This window comes from Tachyglossus aculeatus, chromosome 22 (assembly GCF_015852505.1).
Source record: "Tachyglossus aculeatus isolate mTacAcu1 chromosome 22, mTacAcu1.pri, whole genome shotgun sequence".
In the NCBI taxonomy this organism is placed as follows: Eukaryota; Metazoa; Chordata; class Mammalia; order Monotremata; family Tachyglossidae; genus Tachyglossus; species Tachyglossus aculeatus.
This window is the reverse complement of record NC_052087.1, coordinates 39390030-39412199: the sequence shown is the minus strand read 5'-3', so window position 1 is coordinate 39412199 and position 22170 is coordinate 39390030. Positions and strand designations below refer to the sequence as shown.

The 22170-nt window shown below is 51.5% G+C and overlaps 1 protein-coding gene across 1 annotated transcript; it reads right to left on the bottom strand.

Annotated features, from left to right (window-relative positions):
- Positions 1-447: 447 nt before the first annotated feature.
- FKBP2 (FKBP prolyl isomerase 2) lies at positions 448-16237 on the bottom strand. The gene is made up of 6 exons (XM_038764675.1): positions 16193-16237; positions 11867-12032; positions 8309-8421; positions 7135-7181; positions 733-768; positions 448-646 (listed from the first exon to the last, which is right to left on the bottom strand). The coding sequence occupies exons 2-6, from the start codon at positions 12026-12028 to the stop codon at positions 585-587; spliced, it is 420 nt and encodes a 139-aa protein (XP_038620603.1). The 5' UTR covers positions 12029-12032; positions 16193-16237; the 3' UTR covers positions 448-584.
- Between the last annotated feature and the right edge of the window lie 5933 nt (positions 16238-22170).

Genomic DNA, 22170 nt, shown 5'->3' with positions numbered 1-22170 from the left:
AATCCCGGCTCGGCCAATTGTCAGCTGTGTGACTTGGGAAAGTCACTTAACCTCTCTGTGCCTCAGTTACCTCATCTATAAAAATGGGGATTAAGACTGCGAGCCCCCCCGCGGGACAACCTGATCGCCTTGTAACCTCCCCAGCGCTTGGAACAGTGCTTTGCACATAGTAAGCGCTGAATAAATGCCATCACTATTATTATTATTACTACCTCAGCGCTTGGAACAGTGCTTTGCACATAGTAAGCGCTGAATAAATGCCATCACTATTATTATTACTACCCCAGCGCTTAAAGCACTTAAATACCACAGTTATTATTGTTCTTTATGGGGGGGTGGGAAGAGGAAGCAGGGAGAAAGGGGACTAGGCCCAGGCCCTCCTTAGCGGCGCCGCCCCCGCCCTTCTGAACGATGCTGACGGCCCCCCGTCAATCACCGGACGTGCTCTCGCCCTGAAGCATTTTTAATTTTCTTTTTTAAAACGAAATCTGGTCCCGGCGGAGGGGTACCCCCGCCCCCACTGCTCCCCCCAACAGTCCCAGTCCATTCATTCCTCGTCCCCCCCCTCCATCCCCAGCCCCTGGCTACAGCTCCGGTCTTCTCTCGATCTTCAGCAGCTCCACCTCAAACACCAGCGTGGCTCCGCCTGGGGAGGGAGGGAAGACGGGAGCCTCAGAGCCGGCCGGGGAGATGTGGGGAAGGGGGAAAACGGGGAAAAGCGGGTGGACTTACCGGGAATCTTCGGGGGAGCCCCTCGGTCGCCATAGCCTGGGCGTGGGAAGAGAGAGAGAGAAGGATGAGGCTGACACTGAGCTGAGGAGAGCGCTGGTCGTGTGGGACCGTCTCTATACGTTGCCAGCTTGTACTTCCCAAGCGCTTAGTCCAGTGCTCTGCACACAGTAAGCGCTCAATAAATACGATTGATTGATTGGGGATAATGAGGGGAAAACCTGTACTTCCCAGGCGCTTAGTAGAAGCGCGTGGAGAAGCAGCGCGGCTCAGTGGAAAGAGCCCGGGCTTTGGAGGCGGAGGCCACGGGTTCGGATCCCGGCCCCTCCAACTGTCGGCTGGGCGACTTTGGACAAGTCACTTCACTTCTCTGAGCTTCAGTTCCCTCGGCTGTAAAATGGGGATTGAGATTGTGAGTCCCCCGTGGGACAACTTGATCGCCTTGTAACCCCCCCACCAGCGCTTAGAACAGTGCTTTGCACATAGGAAGCGCTTAACAAATGCCATTGTTATTATTATTATTATTATTCTCTGGGCCTCAGTGACCTCATCTGTAAAATGGGGATTAAAACTGTGAGCCCCCCGTGGGACAACCTGATCCCCCTGTATAATAATAATAATAACAATAATGGCATTTATATTAAGTGCTTACTATGTGGAAAGCAATGTTCTAAGCGCGGGGGAAGTTACAAGGTGATCAGGTTGTCCCCCGGGGGCTCACAGTCCTAATCCCCATTTGACAGATGAGGTCGCTGAGGCCCAGAGAAGTGAAGTGACTTGCCCAAAGTCACACAGCTGACAATTGGCGGAGCCGGGATTTGAACTCCTGACCACTGACTCCAAAGCCCGGGCTCTTTCCACTGAGCCATGCTATATCCGCCCCAGTGCTTAAAACAGTGCTTTGCACATAGTAAGCGCTTAACAAATGCCATTATTATTATTATTATTAGTCCGGTGCTCTGCACACAGTAAGCGCTCCATAAATACGATTGAATGAATGAATGAATGAATGAAAAGGAGGAAAGAAATGGGGGCGAAAACCGCCCTGCTTCTCCTAATCAATAATAATTGTGATATCGGTTAACGCTTTCACGTGCCAAGCACTGTAACCCGTGCTGAGGTAGATGATCAGGCCCCACACGGGGCTCACAATCTAAGCAGGAGGGAGGGCGGGTATTGAATCCACATTTAGGCAGACGAGGGGAAACTGAGGCCCAGAAAGGTGAAGTGACTTGCTCAAGGTCACCCAACAGACAAGTGACGGAGCTGGGATGAGAATCCAGGTCCTCTCACACCCAGGCAAGCAGCAGGGCTTGAGTGGAAAGAGCCTGGGCTTGGGGATCGGAGGTTGTGGGTTCTAATAATAATAATAATAATGATGATGGCATTTATTAAGCGCTTACTACGTGCAAAGCACTGTTCTAAGCGCTGGGGAGGTTACAAGGTGATCAGGCTGTCCCACAGGGGGGCTCACAGTCTTCATCCCCATTTTCCAGGTGAGGTCACTGAGGCTCAGAGAAGTGACTTGTCCAAAATCACCCAGCTGACAATTGGCGGAGCCAGGATTTGAACCCACGACCTCTGACTCCAAAGCCCGGGCTCTTTCCACTGAGCCATGCTGCTGCTTCTCATAATCCCGCTTCTGCTACTTGTCAGCTGTGTGACCTTGGGCAAGTCACTTCACTTCCCTGGGCCTCAGTTCCCTCATCTGTAATAATAATAATAACGTTCGTATGTGTTCATTCATTCAATCGTATTTCTTGAGCGCTTACTGTGTGCAGAGCACTGTACTAAGCGCTTGGGAAGTACAAGTTGGCAACATATAGAGACGGTCCCTACCCAACAGTGGGCTCATTGGGCGCTTACTGTGTGCAGAGCACTGTACTAAGCGCTTGGAAAGTACAATTCGGCAACAGACAGAGACAATCCCTCCCCAACAATGGGCTCACAGTCTAGATTTCTCAGGCAAATCACTTCACCTCTCTGGTCCTCAATTACCTCAAAAATGTAAAGTGGGGATTAAGTCTGTGAGCCCCGTGTGGGATATGGGCTATGTCCAACTAGATGATCCAGCGCTTAGAACAGAGTGGCAGCGTGGCTCAGTGGAAAGAGCCCGGGCTTTGGAGTCAGAGGTCATGGGTTCAAATCCCAGCTCTGCCACATGTCAGCTGTGTGACTTTGAGCAAGTCACTTCACTTCTCTGGGCCTCAGTTCCCTCATCTGTAAAATGGGGATGAAGACTGTGAGCCCCACGGGGGACAACCTGATCACCTTGTATCCCCCCAGCGCTTAGAACAGTGCTTGGCACATAGTAAGCACTTAACAAATACCATTATTATTATTATTATTATTATTATTATTATTATTACCTCATCTGTCAAATGGGGATGAAGACTGTGAGCCCCACGGGGGACAACCTGATCATCTTGTATCCCCCCTAGCACTTAGAACTAGTACTTGGCACATGGTAAGCACTTAACAAATACCATTATTATTATTATTATTATTATTATTACCTCATCTGTCAAATGGGGATGAAGACTGTGAGCCCCACGGGGGACAACCTGATCACCTTGTATCCCCCCAGTGCTTAGAACAGTGCTTGGCACATAGTAAGCGTTTAACAAATACCATTATTATTATTATTATTATTACCTCATCTGTCAAATGGGGATGAAGACTGTGAGCCCCACATGGGACAACTTGATCCCCTTGTATCCCCCCAGCGCTTAGAACAGTGCTTGGCACATAGTAAGCACTTAACAAATACCGTCATTATTATTATTACAAGTTAATTATATAAGCGCTTTAACAAATACCATCATTATCATTACAAGTTCATTATATAAGCGCTTTAACAAATACCGTCATTATTATCATTACAAGTTAATTATATAAGCGCTTAACAAATACCATCAATATTATTATTACAAGATAATTATATAAGCACTTAAATACCAACATTATTATTATTACAAGATCATTATATAAGTGCTTAACAAATACCATCATCATTATTATTACAAGAAAATTATATTATTACAAGATAGTAATAATAATGACGGTATTTGTTAAGCGCTTACTATGTGCCAAGCACTGTTCTAAGCGCTAAAGGGAATACCAGGTGATCAGGTTGTCCTACATGGAGCTACCAGTCTTCATCCCCATTTGACAGATGAGGGAACTGAGGCACAGAGAAGTTAAATGATTTGCCCAAAGTCACAAGTGACAGTAACAAATACTGTCATTATTATCTTGTATTGTATCTTGTATCCAGTTTGTTGCCAACTTGTACTTCCCAAGCGCTTAGTACAGTGCTCTGCACACAGTAAGCGCTCAATGAATACAATTGAATGAATTTACCCCCGTGCTTAGTAATAATAATAATAATGATGGCATTTATTAAGCGCTTACTATGTGCAAAGCACTGTTCTTAGTACAGTGCCTCGCACACAGTAAGCACTTAATACCATTAAGGTCATGGGTTCTAATCCCGGCTCCGCCACATGGCTGCTGTGTGACCTTGGGCAAGTCACTTCACTTCTCTGAGCCTCAGTTCCCTCATCTGGAAAATGGGGATGAAGACTGCGAGCCCCACGTGGGACAACCTGATCACCTTGTATTCATTCATTCAATCGGATTTATTGAGCACTTACTGTGTGCAGAGCACTGTACTAAGCGCTTGGGAAGGACAAGTTGGCAACACATAGAGATGGTCCCTACCCAACAGCGGGCTCACAGTCTAGGAGGGGGAGACAGACAACAAAACCAAACATATTAACAAAATAAAATAAATAGAATAAATATATCCCACCCGGTGCTTAGAACAGTGCTTGGCACATACTAAGCCCTTAACAAATGCCATCATTATTATTATTATTACTATGGGGATGAAGACTGCGCTCCCCACATGGGACAGCCTGATCACCTTGTATCCCCCCGGCGTTTAGAACAGTGCTTGGCACATAGTAAGCGCTTAACAAATGCCATCATCATTATTATTATTATTATTATGGGGATGAAGACTGTGAGCCCCACGTGGGACAGCCTGATCACCTTGTATCCCCCCGGCATTTAGAACAGTGTTTGGCCCATAGTAAGCACTTAACAAATGCTATTATTATTATTATTATTATTATTAGGATGAAGACTGTGAGCCCACGTGGGACAGCCTGATCACCTTGTATTCCCCCGGCATTTCGAACAGTGCTTGGCACATAATAAGTGCTTAACAAATGCTATTATTATTATTATTATTATGGGGATGAAGACTGTGAGCCCCACGTGGGACAGCCTGATCACCTTGTATCTCCCTGGCGTTTAGAACAGTGCTAGGCACATAGTAAGCGTTTAACAAATGCCATTATTATTATTATTATTATTATTATGGGGATGAAGACTGTGAGCCCCACGTGGGACAGCCTGATCACCTTGTATCTCCCTGGCATTTAGAACAGTGCTTGGCACATAGTAAGCGTTTAACAAATGTCATTATTATTATTATTATTATTATTATGGGGATGAAGACTGTGAGCCCCACGTGGGACAGCCTGATCACCTTGTATCCCCCCGGCGTTTAGAACAGTGCTTGGCACATAATAAGTGCTTAACAATTGCCATCATTATTATTATTATTATTATTATAGGGATGAAGACTGTGAGCCCCACGTGGGACAGCCTGATCACCTTGTATCTCCCCGGCGTTTAGAATAGTGCTTGGCACATAGTAAGTGCTTAACAAATGCCATTATTATTATTATTATTATTATTATTATTATTATTATTATTATTATGGGGATGAAGACTGTGAGCCCCACGTGGGACAGCCTGATCACCTTGTAGCCCCCCAGCGTTTAGAACAGTGCTTGGCACATAGTAAGCGCTTAACAAAAGCCATTATTATTATTATTGTCATTATTATTATTATTGTCATTATTATTATTATTAAGAAACAAGACACGACCTTCCCAGGTCGAATTGGGGTGACGAGGGCTCCCCCTGGTGGGGAAGAGTGGAAGCACCATCTAGTCTGGTCATTCATCCAATCGTATTTATTGAGCGCTTACTGTTCATTCATTCATTCAATCGTATGTATGGAGCGCTTACTGTTCATTCATTCATTCATTCATTCAATCTTATTTATTGAGCGCTTACTGTGTGCAGAGCACTGTACTAAGCACTTGGGAAGTACAAGTTGGCAACATATAGAGACGGTCCCTACCCAACTATGTGCCGGACACTGTACTAAGCGCTGAGGGTAGACACAAGCAAATGGGGTTGGACGCCATCCCTGTCCCACGTGGGGGTCACAGTCTCAATCCCCATTTTCAGATGAGGTCACTGGGGCCCAGAGAAGCTGTGACCTGCTCAAGGTCACACCGCAGACAAGTGGCAGAGGCGAGAGACTGTGAGCCCACTGTTGGGTAGGGACCGTCTCTAGATGTGGCCAACTTGTACTTCCCAAGCGCTTAATACAGTGCTCTGCACACAGTAAGCGCTCAATAAATACGATTGAATGAATGACTGAAAAGCCAGGTCCTTCTGATTCCCAGGCCCGGGCTCTAGCCACTAGGCCACACCTGCTTCCCTGAATGGGGTGCCGGGGCACTTATCGCTCCTGGAATGCAGCGTCAGGGGTGGAGGAGGGATACTGAGGAGTTAATAATAATAAGGATGGCACTTGTTAAGCGCTTATTATGTGCAAAGCACTGTTCTAAGCGCTGGAGGTGATCAGGTCGCCCCACGTGGGGCTCACCGTCTTCACCTCCACTTTACAGATGAGAAAACTGAGTCTCAGAGAAGGGGTCACCCAGCAGACACGTAGCGGAGCCGGGATTAGAACCCACGCCCTCTGACTCCCATTCACTCATTCATTAATTCAATCGTATTTACTGAGCGCTTACTGTGTGCAGAGCACTGTACTAAGCACTTGGGAAGTCCAAGTTGGCAACATCTAGAGACGGTCCCTACCCAACAGTGGGCTCACAGTCTAGAAGGGGGAGACAGACAACAAAACCAAACATATTAGCCTGGCTCAGTGGAAAAACGGCCTGGGCTTTGGAGTCAGAGGTCATGGGTTCAAATCCCGGCTCCGCCAACTGTCGGCTGTGTGACTTTGGGCAAGTCACTTCACTGGGCCTCAGTCACCTGTAAAATGGGGATGAAGAGCGTGAGCCCCCCGTGGGACAACCTGATCACCTTGTAACCTCCCCAGCGCTTAGTGCTTTGCACATAGTAAGCGTTTAATAAATGCCATTATTATTATTATTATATTAACAAAATAAAATAAATAGAATAAGCTCCCAAGCTCAGGCTCTTCCCAGTGAGCCACGCTGCTTCTCTGGAGTTTCCAGAGACACCCCAACGCTTCACCCTACACCTCCCCTCCTCCCGCCAGCCCGTTACCTAGTTCGGAAGGAATCACCAACTTCCGCTTCTCCCCCTCACACATCCTGCGGGGAGGAAAAAAAAAAAATACCGCAAAATCAGTTTTGCCTTTCACCTCCCGGAATCCGGGCGTCCCAACTCCCAGACCTTTCGGCCCGCCGGGAATCCTGGCCTTCCTTCCTGGAAGACACCTGTCCACGTGTTTTGTCGTTTTGTTGTTTTGTTCTCTGTCTCCCCCTTTTAGACTGTGAGCCCACTGTTGGGTAGGGACTGTCTCTATGTGTTGCCAATTTGTACTTCCCAAGCGCTTAGTACAGCGCTCTGCACATAGTAAGCGCTCAATAAATACGATTGATGAAGATGATGATGTCGTCCGTCTCCCCCCTCCTATTCATTCATTCACGCAATCGTATTTATTGAGCGCTTGCTGCGTGTACTAAGCGCTTGGGAAGTACAAGTTGGCAACATCTAGAGACGGTCCCAACCCCACGACGGGCTCACAGTCTAGACTGTGAGCCCGTCGTGGGGTAGGGACCGTCTCAGGGGCTCAGTCCAGTGCTCTGCACACAGGGAGCGCTCAATAAATAGGATCGAATGAATGAAGTAGATACAAGTTAATCGGTTTGGATAGAAGCCATGATCCACCCGGGGCTCCCAGTCTTCATCCCCATTTTACAGCAGACAAGCGGTGGAGCCGGACAAGAACCAGGTCCTGCCGACTTCCAGTCCCGTGAGCCCGTTGTTGGGTAGGGACCATCTCTAGACGTTGCCGATCATCATCATCATCCATCGTATTTATTGAGCGCTTACTATGTGCAGAGCACTGGACTAAGCGCTTGGGAAGTCCAAGTCGGCAACATCTAGAGACGGTCCCTACCCCACAGCGGGCTCACAGTCTAAAAGAGTGGGCTCACAGTCGCGCTCGGTCCAGTGCTCTGCGCGCAGTAAGCGCTCACTAAATAGGATGGGATGAAGGAATAGATCAATCGCATTTATTGAGCGCTTACTATGTGCAGAGCACTGTACTAAGCGCTTGGGAAGTACAAATTGGCAACGTATAGAGACAGTCCCTACCCAACAGTGGGCTCACAGTCTAAAAGGAATGAATGGAAGCTAAGCCTCTGGCTTCCCAGCCCCGCTTCCCTTCCGGGAACCCGGGCGTCCCGGCCTCCCCCGGCCCCCGCCAACTCACCCGAGCAGCCCCTGGTCCCAGCCCTTGATAACCTGGCCCGTCCCCAAGGAGAAGACGAAGGGCTGGTCTCGCTGCAGGCTGCTATCAAATTCAGTCCCATCTTCCAGCTTCCCCTGGGGAGACAGGATTGCGGGGTTGGGAGGGGGCGTCCATCTCGTCTATCTCGCCGCCACGTCCCGCCTCTGGCCTGGAACACCCTCAATCAATCAATCAATCAATCGTCTCCCCTTCGTCCCCCTCTCCATCCCCCCCATCTTACCTCCTTCCCTTCCCCACAGCACCTGTATATATGTATATATGTTTGTACAGATTTATTACTCTATTTATTTATTTATTTTACTTGTACATATCTATCCTATTTATTTTATTCTGTTAGTATGTTTGGTTTCGTTCTCTGTCTCCCCCTTTTAGACTGTGAGCCCACTGTTGGGTAGGGACTGTCTCTAGATGTTGCCAATTTGTACTTCCCAAGCGCTTAGTACAGTGCTCTGCACACAGTAAGCGCTCAATACATACGATTGATTGATTGATTGACTGTCTCTATATGTTGCCAATTTGTACTTCCCAAGCGCCTAGTCCAGTGCTCTGCACATAGTAAGCGCTCAATAAATACGATTAATGATGATGATGATTGAGCGCTTATTGTGTGCAGAGCACTGGACTAAGCGCTTGGGAAGTACAAGCTGGCAACATATAGAGACAGCCCCTACCCAACAGTGGGCTCCTTCCTCCAATCCCACAGACAATGACCCTCCCCGCTTCAAAACCTTATTAAATCAATCAAATCAATCGTATTTATTGAGCGCTTACTGTGCGCAGAGCACTGGACTAAGCGCTTGGGAAGTCCAAGTTGGCAACATCTAGAGACGGTCCCTACCCAACAGTGGGCTCACAGTCTAGACGGGGGAGACAGAGAACAAAACCAAACGTATTAACAAAATAAAATAAATAGAATAGATATGTACAAGTAAAATAAATTAATACAAACATATATACAGGTGCTGAGGGGAAGGGAAGGAGGTAAGATGGGGGGGGATGGAGAGGCCCATCTCCTCCATGAGGCCTTCCCTGACTAAGCTCCCTCTTTCCTCTTCTCCCTGACTTGCCTTTCTTCATCCCTCCCTCCCCAGTCCCACAGCGCTTCATTCATTCCATCGTATTTATTGAGCGCTTACTGTGTGCAGAGCGCTGTACTAAGCGCTTGGGAAGCACAAGCTGGCAACATATAGGGACGGTCCCTACCCAACAGCGGGCTCACAGTCTAGAAGGGGGAGACGGCCAACAAGACGGAACATAATAACAAAATAACTGTTGGTTGACTGTTACAAACCCACTGAGGTAAGAGACTTGCCACCTGTCCACGTGTTTTGTTGTTTTGTCGTCTGTCTCCCCCTTCTAGACTGTGAGCCCGCTGTTGGGTAGGGACCGTCTCTATATATGTTGCCGGCTTGTACTTCCCAAGCGCTTAGTCCAGTGCTCTGCCCACAGTACGCGCTCAATAAATACGACTGAATGAATGAATGAATTTTACTTGTACATATTTACTATTCTATTTATTTTATTTTGTTAATCTGTTTTGTCTTGTTGCCTGTCTCCCCCTTCTAGACTGTGAGCCCGCTGTTGGGTAGGGACCGTCTCTATATACGTTGCCGGCTTGTACTTCCCAAGCGCTTAGTCCAGTGCTCTGCACTCAGTAAGCGCTCAATAAATACGATTGAATGAATGAATGAATTTTACTTGTACATATTTACTATTCTATTTATTTTATTTTGTTAATCTGTTTTGTCTTGTTGCCTGTCTCCCCCTTCTAGACTGTGAGCCCGCTGTTGGGGAGGGACCGTCTCTAGATGTTGCCAACTTGGACTTCCCAAGCGCTTAGTCCAGTGCTCTGCACACAGCAAGCGCTCAATAAATACGATTGAATGAATGTTGAGGAGGAACCGTTTCTAGATGTTGCCAACTTGTACTTCCCAAGCGCTTCGTCCGGTGCTCTGCACACAGTAAGCGCTCAATAAATACGATTGGATGAATGAATGAATTTTACTTGTACATATTTACTATTCTATTTATTTTATTAAGGTTTTGTTTTGTTGTCTGTTTCCCCCTTCTATAATAATAATAATAATAATAATGGCATTTATTAAGCACTTACTATGTGCAAAGCACTGTTCTAAGCGCTGGGGAGGTTACAAGGTGATCAGGTTGTCCCACGGGGGGCTCACAGTCTTAATCCCCATTTTACAGATGAGGTAACTGAGGCCCAGAGAAGTGAAGTGACTTGCCCAAAGTCACACAGCTGACAATTGGCGGAGCGGGGATTTGAACCCATGACCTCTGACTCCAAAGCCCGGGCTCTTTCCACTGAGCCACGCTGCTTCTTCTTCTAGACTGTGAGCCCGCTGTTGGGTAGGGACCGTCTCTAGATGTTGCCAACTTGGACTTCCCAAGCGCTTAAGCCAGTGCTCTGCACACAGTAAGCGCTCAATACATACGATCGAATGAATGAAAATAGAATAAATATGTACAAATAAAATAGAGTGATAAATATGTACAAAGATATATACATCTATACAGGTGCTGCGGGGAGGGGAAGGAGGTAAGGCCGGGGGGATGGAAAGGGGGACAAGGGGGAGAGGAAGGAGGGGGCTCAGTCTGGGAAGGCCTCCTGGAGGAGGTGAGCTCTCAGTAGGGCCTTGAATTTCTTTGTATTGGTGTCTGTCTCCCCCCCCACTCCATTCATTCATTCAATCGTATTTATTGAGCGCTTACTGGACTAAGCGCTTGGGAAGTCCAAGTCGGCAACATCTAGAGACGGTCCCCCCCCCCACAGCGGGCTCATAGTCTAGAAGGGGGAGACAGACAACAAAACAAAACAGATTAACAAAATAAAAGACTAAATAGACAGACGACAAAACATATTAACAAAATAAAATAAATAGAATTAATATGTACAAATAAAATAGAGTAATAAATACGTACAAACATATATACAGGTGCTGTGGGGAGGGGAAGGAGGTAAGGCGGGGGGGGTGGAGAGGGGCTCAGTCTTTAGCGCTTAGTACAGTGCTCTGCACACAGTAAGCGCTCAATAAATACGATTGAATGAATGAATGAAGGGGAATTGTCTCAAACCATGCTTGGGCCTGAAAAGAGTTCTACATCATGAATCATCATCATCAACCGTATTGATTGAGCGCTTACTATGCGCAGAGCACTGTACTAAGCGCTTGGGAAGTACAAACTGGCAACATCTAGAGACGGTCCCTACCCAACAGTGGGCTCACAGTCTAAAAGGGGGAGACAGAGAACAAAACCAAACATGTTAACAAAATAAAATAAATAGAATAGATATGTACAAGTAAAATAGAGTAATAAATCTGTACAAACATATATACGTATATACAGGTGCTGGGGGGAAGGGAAGGAGGTAAGATGGGGGGATGGAGAGGGGGAGAGGAAGGAAGGGGCTCAGTCTGGGAAGGCCTCCTGGAGGAGGTGAGCTCTCAGCAAATATATAAGACGCCGCCCCCCTCACCCCCTCGGGCCCGGGTTTCTCACCGAATAGTGCATGTGGAGGACGTCTCCTTTGCGGGACTTGAGGGGACAGTGGTCGACCCGTTTCTTCACCCCGATCTGCAGTTTGCGCTTCCCCTCCCCTGCCCCGGCTGGCAGGGCGCCCAGGCACAGGGACCCAAGCGCCAGGATCCAGCTCGCCCTCATGGCCCTGTGAGGAGACAGAGGGAGGGAGGGAGGGGACTCGGGACCCAGGAAGACGCCACCTCCGGCCCCGGACCATCGCCGGGATCCCAGCGGGCCCGCCCAGTCCGCCCCATCTTCCAAATAATAATAATAATAATGATGGTATTTGTTAGGCGCTTACTATGTGCCAAGCACCGGGATGGAGATGGTAATCGGGTTAATACCACTACTAATAGTGGCATTTATTAAGCGCTTACTATGTGCCAAGCACTGCTCTAAGCCCTGGGGAGGCTACAAGGTGATCGGGTTGTCCCACGGGGGGTTCACAATCTTCATCCCCCATTTGACAGATGAGGGAACTGAGGCCCAGTGAAGTGACTTGCCCAAAGTCACACAGCTGACAAGCGGTGGAGCCAGGATTCGAACCCCTGACCTCGGACTCCAAAGCCTGGGCTCTTTCCACTGAGCCACGCTGCTTCTCGGGGTTGTCCCATGTGGGGCTCACAGTCTGAGGCACAGAGAAGTGAAGCGACTTGCCTAAAGTCACCCAGCTGACAGGCGGTGGAGTCAGGATTCGAACCCCTGACCTCAGACTCCAAAGCCCGGGCTCTTTCCACCGAGCCACGCTGCTTCTCGGGGTTGTCCCACGTGGGGCTCACAGTCCCCATTTTACAGATGAGGGAACTGAGGCACGGAGAAGTGAAGCGACTTGCCCAAAGTCACACAGCTGACAGGCGGTGGAGTCAGGATTCGAACCCCTGACCTCAGACTCCAAAGCCCGGGCTCTTTCCACCGAGCCACGCTGCTTCTCGGGGTTGTCCCATGTGGGGCTCACAGTCTGAGGCACAGAGAAGTGAAGCGACTTGCCTAAAGTCACCCAGCTGACAGGCGGTGGAGTCAGGATTCGAACCCCTGACCTCAGACTCCACAGCCCGGGCTCTTTCCACTGAGCCACGCTGCTTCTCGGGGTTGTCCCACGTGGGGCTCACAGTCCCCATTTTACAGATGAGGGAACTGAGGCACGGAGAAGTGAAGCGACTTGCCCAAAGTCACACAGCTGACAGGCGGTGGAGTCAGGATTCGAACCCCTGACCTCAGACTCCAAAGCCCGGGCTCTTTCCACCGAGCCACGCTGCTTCTCGGGGTTGTCCCACGTGGGGCTCACAGTCCCCATTTTACAGATGAGGGAACTGAGGCACGGAGAAGTGAAGCGACTTGCCCAAAGTCACACAGCTGACAGGCGGTGGAGCCAGGATTCGAACCCCTGACCTCGGACTCCAAAGCCCGGGCTCTTTCCACCGAGCCACGCTGCTTCTCGGGGTTGTCCCACGTGGGGCTCACAGTCCCCATTTTACAGATGAAGCCACTGTGGCACAGAGAGTAACAGCAGTAGTGATGGTCTTTGTTAAGCGCTTACTATGTGCCACGCACTGTTCTAAGCGCTGGGGAGGTTACGAGATGATCAGGCGGTCCCCGGGGGGAGCTTGCGGTTTTAATCCCCATTTGACAGAGGGGGTAACTGAGGCACCTGAGAATAATAATAATGACAATGGCATTTGTTTATTTATTTTACTTGTACATTTCTATCCTATTTATTTTATTTTGTTGGTATGTTTGGTTCTGTTCTCTGTCTCCCCCTTTTAGACTGTGAGCCCACTGTTGGGTAGGGACTGTCTCTATGTGTTGCCAATTTGTACTTCCCAAGCGCTTAGTACAGTGCTCTGCACATAGTAAGCGCTCAATAAATACGATTGATTGATTGATTGATTTGTTAAGCGCTTACTATGTGCAAAGCACTGTTCTAAGTGCAGGGGAGGTTACGAGATGATCAGGCGGTCCCCCGGGGGGGCTCGCGGTTTTAATCCCCATTTGACAGAGGGGGTAACCGAGGCACCTGAGAAGAATAATAATGACAATGGCATTTGTTAAGCGCTTACTATGTGCAAAGCACTGTTCTAAGCGCTGGGGGGGCTGCAAGGTGATCAAGTTGTCCCACGGTGGGGGGGCTCACAGTCTCCACCCCCATTTTACAGACGAGGGAACTGAAGCTCAGAGGAGCGAAGTGCCTTGGCCAAAGTCACCCAGCCGACAGTTGGCGGGGGCGGAATTTGAACCCGTGACCTCCGCCTCCAAAGCCGGGGCTCTGTCCACTGAGCCCCGCTGCTTCGCCCGCAGGGCCGGTGCCCCCCAGCCCTGCTCCCCCTCCCTGTCCGGGGGGCTTCGCGGCAACTCTACTCACCCCTCAGGCTGCCAGGGGGCTTGACCTCTGACCCCAGCGGGAGGAAGAGGGGCAGCGGAGGAGGATGCCAAGGCCAGGGGGCCGACCCCCCTGACTCCCCTGATGCCCCCGACCCCGGGGGGCGTCCTCACTCCCTCCCGGCCCCCTTGGCCCCCTTCCCCTTCCGCAGGGCCCGGCCCCTGCCCTCCCCAGCAGAGGGGGGCGGCCCCCTGCGGACCCACACGTCCCCGGGGGGCTGTGGGCTGCGGGGGGCTTCTAGACTGTGAGCCCGCTGCTGGGCGGGGACCGTCTCTAGGTGCTGCCCACTTGGACTTCCCAAGCGCTGAGTCCGGTGCTCCGCACACAGTAAGCGCTCAATCAATACGATTGATTGATTGATTGATTGGGGGGAGCCCCTCTGCCCCCAGCTCTGGGCCCGGGGGGGTCTCCGGGGCACCCAGACGGGGTCGGGGTCCGGGTGGGCCTGCTCCCTCGGCACCCACACCACCTCGGCAGGGGGGCGCCGGGGCCGCCCCCACCCCCGCCCCCACGCCCTGCCCCCCAGCAGGCCCCCCAGCAGGCCCCCCCGGCTCACAGCGCCCCCCACCCCGGCCTTGTCGGGCCCCGGGACCCTGGCTCCCGAAGCCCCCTCCCCAGGGGCATCGCCTCCCACCCCTGGGGGTGCAGCCCCTGGGGGAGCAGCGCCCACCCCCACTCCTATGCCCCCGCCTCTAGGGGGCGCAGTTCCCGCCCCCACCTTGACCGCTCCGCCTCTAGGGGGCGCAGTTCCCGCCCCCACCTCGATGCCCCCACCGCTAGGGGGCGCAGTTCCCACCCCTACCTCTATAGCCCCGCCTCTAGGGGGCGCAGTCCCCGCCCCTACCTCGACGCCCCCGCCTCTAGGGGGCGCAGTTCCCACCCCCACCTCGATGCCCCCACAGCTAGGGGGCGCAGTTCCCACCCCTACCTCTATAGCCCCGCCTCTAGGGTGCGCAGCCCCCGCCCCCACCTCGACGCCCCCGCCTCTAGGGGGCGCAGTCCCCGCCCCCACCTCGACGCCCCAGCCTGCAGGAGGCACAGTCTCCACCCTCACCTCGACGCCCCCGCCTGCAGGGGGCGCAGTCTCCGACCCCACCTCGATGCCCCCGCCTCTGGGGGGCGCAGTTCCCGCCCCCACCTCGACGCCCCCGCCTGCAGGGGGCGCAGTCTCCGCCCCCACCTCGACGGTCCCGTCTCTAGGAGACGCAGTCCTCACCCCCTCCTCGAAGGCCCCGCCTCTAGGGGGCGCAGTTCCCGCCCCTACCTCGACGGCCCCGCCTCTAGGGGGCGCAGTTCCCGCCCCCACGTGGACGGCTCCGCCTCCAGGGGGCGCAGTCTCTGCCCCCACCTCGATGCCCCCGCCTCCAGGGGGCGCAGTTCCCGCCCCCACCTCGATGCCCCCGCCTCTAAGGGGCGCAGTTCCCGCCCCCACCTCGACGGCCCCGCCTCTAGGGGGCGCAGTTCCCGCTCCTACCTCTATGGCTCCGTCACTAGGGGGCGCAGTTCCCGCCCCCACCTGGGCAGCTCCGCCTCTAGGGGGCGCAGTCTCCGCCCCCGCCTCGACGCCCCCGCCTGCAGGGGGCGCAGTCTCCGCCCCCGCCTCGACGCCCCCGCCTGCAGGGGGCGCAGTCTCCGCCCCCACCTCGACGCCCCCGCCTGCAGGGGGCGCAGTCCCCGCCCCCGCCCCGACGGCCCCGCCTGTAGGGGGCGCAGTCTCTGCCCCCACCCCGACGGCCCCGCCTGTAGGGGGCGCAGTCTCCGCCCCCACCCGGACGCCCCCGCCTGCAGGGGGCGCAGTCCCCGCCCCCACCCCGAGGGCCCCCGCCTGTAGGGGGCGCCGTCCCCGGCCCCACCTCCATGTCCCGTCCCGGGCTCCCCCCCCCGGGCCCTCCGCTTCCTCCCCAGCCCCGACTGGCGTCCCCGCTCACCTCCTCAGCTCGCCCCCGCGGTGTCCCCGCCGGCCCCCCCGCCGGCCGGCCGCTCCGCGCAAGCCGGCCCAGACCCCGCCCCCAGGGGGGCCGCCCTTTCTACGCCGCGCTCCCTGATTGGTCGGAATCTAGCTGCGCGCCACGTGATTCCCTGCGGCCCCGGGGCAGTCACTCAGCGCGAGGGGCCCTTGTCACGTGCCGGGGGGCGTGATGTCACTTCCGCCCGACGGGGTGGGAGGGGCCGCGGGGGTTGGGCGAAAGCTCCTTCCGGTCTGGAGGAGGCGGGGATTCCACTGGCAACCGATAGGGGCGCCATTTGGCACGGCCCCCCCCACTCCCAATCAATCAATCAATCAATCAATCAGTCAATCAATCGTATTTATTGAGCGCTTACTGTGTGCAGAGCACTGTACTAAGCGCTTGGGAAGTACAAACTGGCAACATCTAGAGACAGTCCCTACCCAACAGCGGGCTCACAGTCTGAAAGGGGGAGACAGAGAACAAAACCAAACATACTAACAAAATAAAATAAATAGAATAGATAGGTACAAGTAAAATAAATTAATAAATAAATAGAGCAATAAATATGTACAAACATATATACAATCAATCAACGGTATACTGACTGTGGGCAGAACACTGTACTCATTGCTTGGGAGACTGCAAAATAAATAAATAAATAAATAGAGCAATAAATATGTACAAACATATATACATATATACAATCAATCAACGGTATACATTGAGCACTGACTGTGGACAGAACACTGTACTCATTGCTTGGGAGACTGCAGTATTTGTCCTTCCCAAGCGCTTAGTTCAGTGCTCTGCACGCAGTAAGCGCTCAATAAATACGATTGAATGAATGAATGATGGTATTTGTTAAGCGCTCACTATGTGCCAAGCACTGTTCCAAGCGCTGGGGGAGATACAAGGTTATAGTGATAATAGTAATAATGATGGCATTTGCTAAGCGCTTGCTATGTGCCAAGCACTGTTCTAAGCGCTGGGGAAGATGCAAGGTTATAATAATAATGTTGATGGCATTTGTTAAGCGCCTACTATGTGCCGAGCACTGTTCTAAGCGCTGGGGGAGATACAAGGTTATAGTAATAATAGTAATGATGATGGCATTTGCTAAGCGCTTACTATGTGCCAAGCACTGTTCTAAGCACTGGGGGAGATACGAGGTAATAATAATAATGTTGATGGCATTTGTTAAGCGCCTACTATGTGCCGAGCACTGTTCTAAGCGCTGGGGAAGATATAAGGTTATAACAATAATGTTGATGGCATTTGTTAAGTGCCCACTATGTGCCAAACACTGTTCTAAGCGCTGGGGAAGATACAAGTTTATAGTAATAATAATAGTAATGGCATTTGTTACGTGCTCACTATGTGCCGAGCACTGTTCTAAGCGCTGGGGTAGATACAAGGTTATAATAATAATGTTGATGGCATTTGTTAAGCACCTACTATGTGCCGAGCACTGTTCTAAGCGCTGGGGAAGGTACAAGGTTATAATAATAATGATGATATTGATGGCATTTATTAAGCACTTAGTACAGTGCTCTGCACACAGTAAGCACTCAATAAATACAATTGAATGAATGAATGAATGAATGTGCCAAGCACTGTTCTAAGTGCTGGGGGAGATACAAGGTTTTAATAATAATGATAATGATGGCATTTGTTAAGCACTTACTATGTGCCAAGCACTGTTCTAAGCGCGGGGGTAGATTGAAGGTTATAATAATAATGATAATGATGGCATTTGTTAAGCACTTACTGTGTACCAAACACTGTTCTAAGCGCTGGGGGAGATACAAGGTTATAATAATAATAATAACAATGGCATTTGTTAAGCGCTTACTATGTGCCAAGCACTGTTCTAAGCGCTGGGGGAGATACAAGGTTATAATAATAATGTTGATAGCATTTGTTAAGCGCCTACTATGTGCCGAGCACTGTCCTAAGCGCTGTGGAAGGTACAAGGTTATAATAATAATGATATTGATGACATTTATTAAGCACTTAGTACCGTGCTTTGCACACAGTAGGCACTCAATGAATACAATTGAATGAATGAATGAATGAATGTGCCAAGCACTGTTCTAAGCACTGGGGGAGAATTAAGGTTATAATAATAATAATAACAATGGCATTTGTTAAGCACTTACTATGTGCAAAACACTGTTCTAAGCGCTGGGGCGATACAAGGTGATCAGGTTGTCCCACGGGGGGCTCACAGTTTTCATCCCCGTTTTATCGATGAGGGAACCGAGTCACGGAGAAGTGAAGTGAGTTGCCCAAAGGCACTCAGCAGACGAGTGGCGGAGTCAGGATTCGAACCCATGACCTCTGACTCCCAAGCCCGGGCTCTTTCCACTGAGCCACACTGCTTCTCTACAGTACCACCCAGTTGGTAGACCCATTCCGTGCCCACAATGAGCTTACAGTCTCTGAGCAGTCAGTCAATAATAATAATGATAATAAAATAATTATGGTATTTGTTAAACGCTTACTATGTGCCAGGCACTGTACTAAACCCTGGGGTGGATACAGGCAAATTGTATCACATGTGGACACATTCCCTGCCCACATGGGGCTCACAGTCTACTTTCCAAATAGTGCTCTGCACACAGTAAGCTCTCAATAACTACGATTGAATGAACTCCCATTTGACGGATGAGGGAACTGAGGCACAGAGAGGTGAAGGGACTTGCTTAAGGTCACAGAGCAGACAAGTGAAGGAACTGGGATGAGGATCCATGACCTTCTGATCCCAGGCCCGGGCTCTTTCCATTAGGGCACGCTGTGCGTCTACTGGGTACAGGGCATGGGAGAAGCAGCATGGCTCAGTGGAAAGAGCCTGGGCTTTGGAATCAGAGGTCATGGGTTCAAATCCCGGCTCCGTCAACTGTCAGCTGGGTGACTTTGGGCAAGTCACTTCACTTCTCTGGGCCTCACTTACCTCATGTGTAAAATGGGGATTAAAACTGTGATTAAAACCTGATCACCTTGTGACCTCCCCAGCGCTTAGAACAGTGCTTTGCACATACTAAGTGCTTAACATCCCCCATCTTACCTCCTTCAATCAATCAATCAATCAATCGTATTTATTGAGCGCTTACTGTGTGCAGAGCACTGTACTAAGCACTTGGGAAGTACAAGTTGGCAACATATACAGTCCCTACCCAACAGTGGGCTCACAGTCTAAAAGCCTTCCCTTCCCCACAGCACCTGTATAGATGTATATATGTTTGTACATATTTATTACTCTATTTATTTATTTATTTTACTTGTACATATCTATTCTACTTATTTTATTTTGTGAGTATGTTTGGTTTTGTTCTCTCTCCCCCGCTTTTAGACTGTGAGCCCACTGTTGGGTAGGGACTGTCTCTAGATGTTGCCAACTTGTACTTCCCAAGCGCTTAGTGCAGTGCTCTGCACACAGTAAGCGCTCAATAAATACGATTGATTGATTGATTGATTAACATCCCCCCATCTTACCTCCTTCCCTTCCCCACAGCACCTGTATATATGTATATATGTTTGTACATATTTATTACTCTATCTATTTATTTATTTATTTGACTTGTCCATATCTATTCTATTTATTTTATTTTGTGAGTATGTTTGGTTTTATTCTCCGTCTCCCCCTTTTAGACTGTGAGCCCACTGTTGGGTAGGGACCGTCTCTAGATGTTGCCAACTTGTACTTCCCAAGCGCTTAGTGCAGTGCTCTGCACACAGTAAGCGCTCAATAAATACGATTGATTGATTGATTGATGATCATTATTATTAGTAGTAGTAAGCGCTTAACGAATACCATCATCATTATTATTATTATTACCTTCTGGTGGTCAAGGTCGTTCCTCAGGGAGGCAGCTGGGGGGAAGGAAAGGAGCACCAAGTAGGTCTTCGCATGCTGGGGGCTGGGGGTCACCGGGCCTCTGTTCCGTGGCCCCCCACTGTGCCCCCCGGACCCTCTGCCCTCTGGCTGGTGTTTCTGCAGCCAAGGCTGGGTCAGGGGGTCCCCAACCGCACCAAGTCCCTGCTGAGAGCTCACCTCCTCCAGGAGGCCTTCCCAGACTGAGCCCCTTCCTTCCTCTCCCCCTCGTCCCCCTCTCCATCTCCCCGCCTTACCTCCTTCCCTTCCCCACAGCACCTGTATATATGTTTGTACATATTTATTACTCTATTTATTTATTTATTTTACTCGTACATATCTATTCTATTTCTTTTATTTTGTTAGTATGTTTGGTTTTGTTCTCTGTCTCCCCCTTTTAGACTGTGAGCCCACTGTTGCGTAGGGACTGTCTCTATGTGTTGCCAACTTGTACTTCCCAAGCGCTTAGTACGGTGCTCTGCACACAGTAAGCGCTCAATAAATACGATTGATGATGATGATGAAGGAGCCAGGACCCTCCCCTCCTCTCCCCTCCTGCCCCGGGCCCAGACTGGGGGTCACCTGGGCAGTGCCCGGTGGCAGCAGCAGGAGGAGGAGGAGGGGGCACATGGCAGCGGGGTAAGGGGTCCGACATGGGCCTAGCCCGGGCCCGGCCCCATGGCCTCCACGCGCGGGGAGTGCTCAGTACACTCCAGGAGGCAGGCCCGGTGGGGGGACCCGTCTGCCTGCAGCCTGCAGACCCCCACCCCCTCACCCCCTCGGGGACCTCAGGCCTGGGGCTGCCAAGGCTGGGTGGGGGGCTTCGAAGAAAGGAGACAGGCCGCAACGTGCTCCCCCAGTTTAGTAATAATAATAATAATAATAATGATGGTATTTGTTAAGCGCTTACTACGTGCAAAGCACTGTTCTAAGCGCTGGGGAGGTTACAAGGGGATCAGGTTGTCCCACGGTGGGGGCTCACAGTTTGAATCCCCATTTTACAGATGAGGGAACTGAGGCACGGAGAAGTGAAGTGACTGGCCCAAAGTCACACAGCTGGCAGTTGGTGGAGCCGGGATTTGAACCCATGACCTAGTACGTCTTTTGGGGGGTCCAGGCCAGAGCCCCCGGGGACCTCGGGCCTGGGGCTGCCGAGGGTGGGCGGGGGGCTTCGAAGGAAGGAGACAAGCTGCAGTGGTGCTCCCCCAGTTTATTGCACCGTTTGGGGGTCCAGGCCAGAGTCCCCGGGGAGCTCGGGCCTGGGGCTGCCGAGGGGCTTTGAAGGAAGGAGACAGGCCAAAACGTGCTCCCCTAGTTTACTGTGTCTTTTGGGGGTTCAGGCCAGAGCCCCCAGGGAGCTCGGGCCTGGGGCTGCCAAGGGTGGATGGGAGGCTTCTTAGGAAGGAGACAGGCTGCAGTGTTGCTCCCCCAGTTTATTGTGCGATGCTGGGGTCCCCAGACAGCTTATTGCACGGTTTGGGGGGTCCCGGCCAGAGCCCCCGGGGACCTCAGGCCTGGGGCTGCCAAGGGTGGGCGGGGGGCTTCGAAGGAAGGGGACACACTGCAGTGTTGCTCCCCCAGTTTAGTGCATCTTTTGGGGGTCCCAGCCAGAGCCCCCCGAGACCTCGGGCCTGGGACTGCTGAGTGGGGTGAGGGGTGGGCGGGGGCTTAGAAGGAAAGAGACTGCAAAATGCTCCCCCAGTTTATTGCACCTTTTGGGGGTCCTGGCCAGAGCCCCCAGGGAGCTAGGGCCTGGGGCTGCCAAGGGATGGGCAGGGGGCTTCGAAGGCAGGAGACAGGCTGCAGTGTTGCTCCCCCAGTTTATTACTCGGTTTGGGGGTCCCGGCCAGAGACCCGGGGGAGCTCAGGCCTGGGGCTGCCAAGGGTGGGCGGGGGGCTTCTTAGGAAGGAGACAGGCTGCAGTGTTGCTCCCCCAGTTTGTTGTGCGATGCTGGGGTCCCCAGCCAGCTTTTTGCACGGTTTGGGGGGGTCCCGACCAGAGCCCCCAGGGACCGCGGGCCTGGGACTGCTGGGGAGGGTGAGGGGTGGTCGGGGGGCTTAGGAGGAAAGAGACTGCAATGTG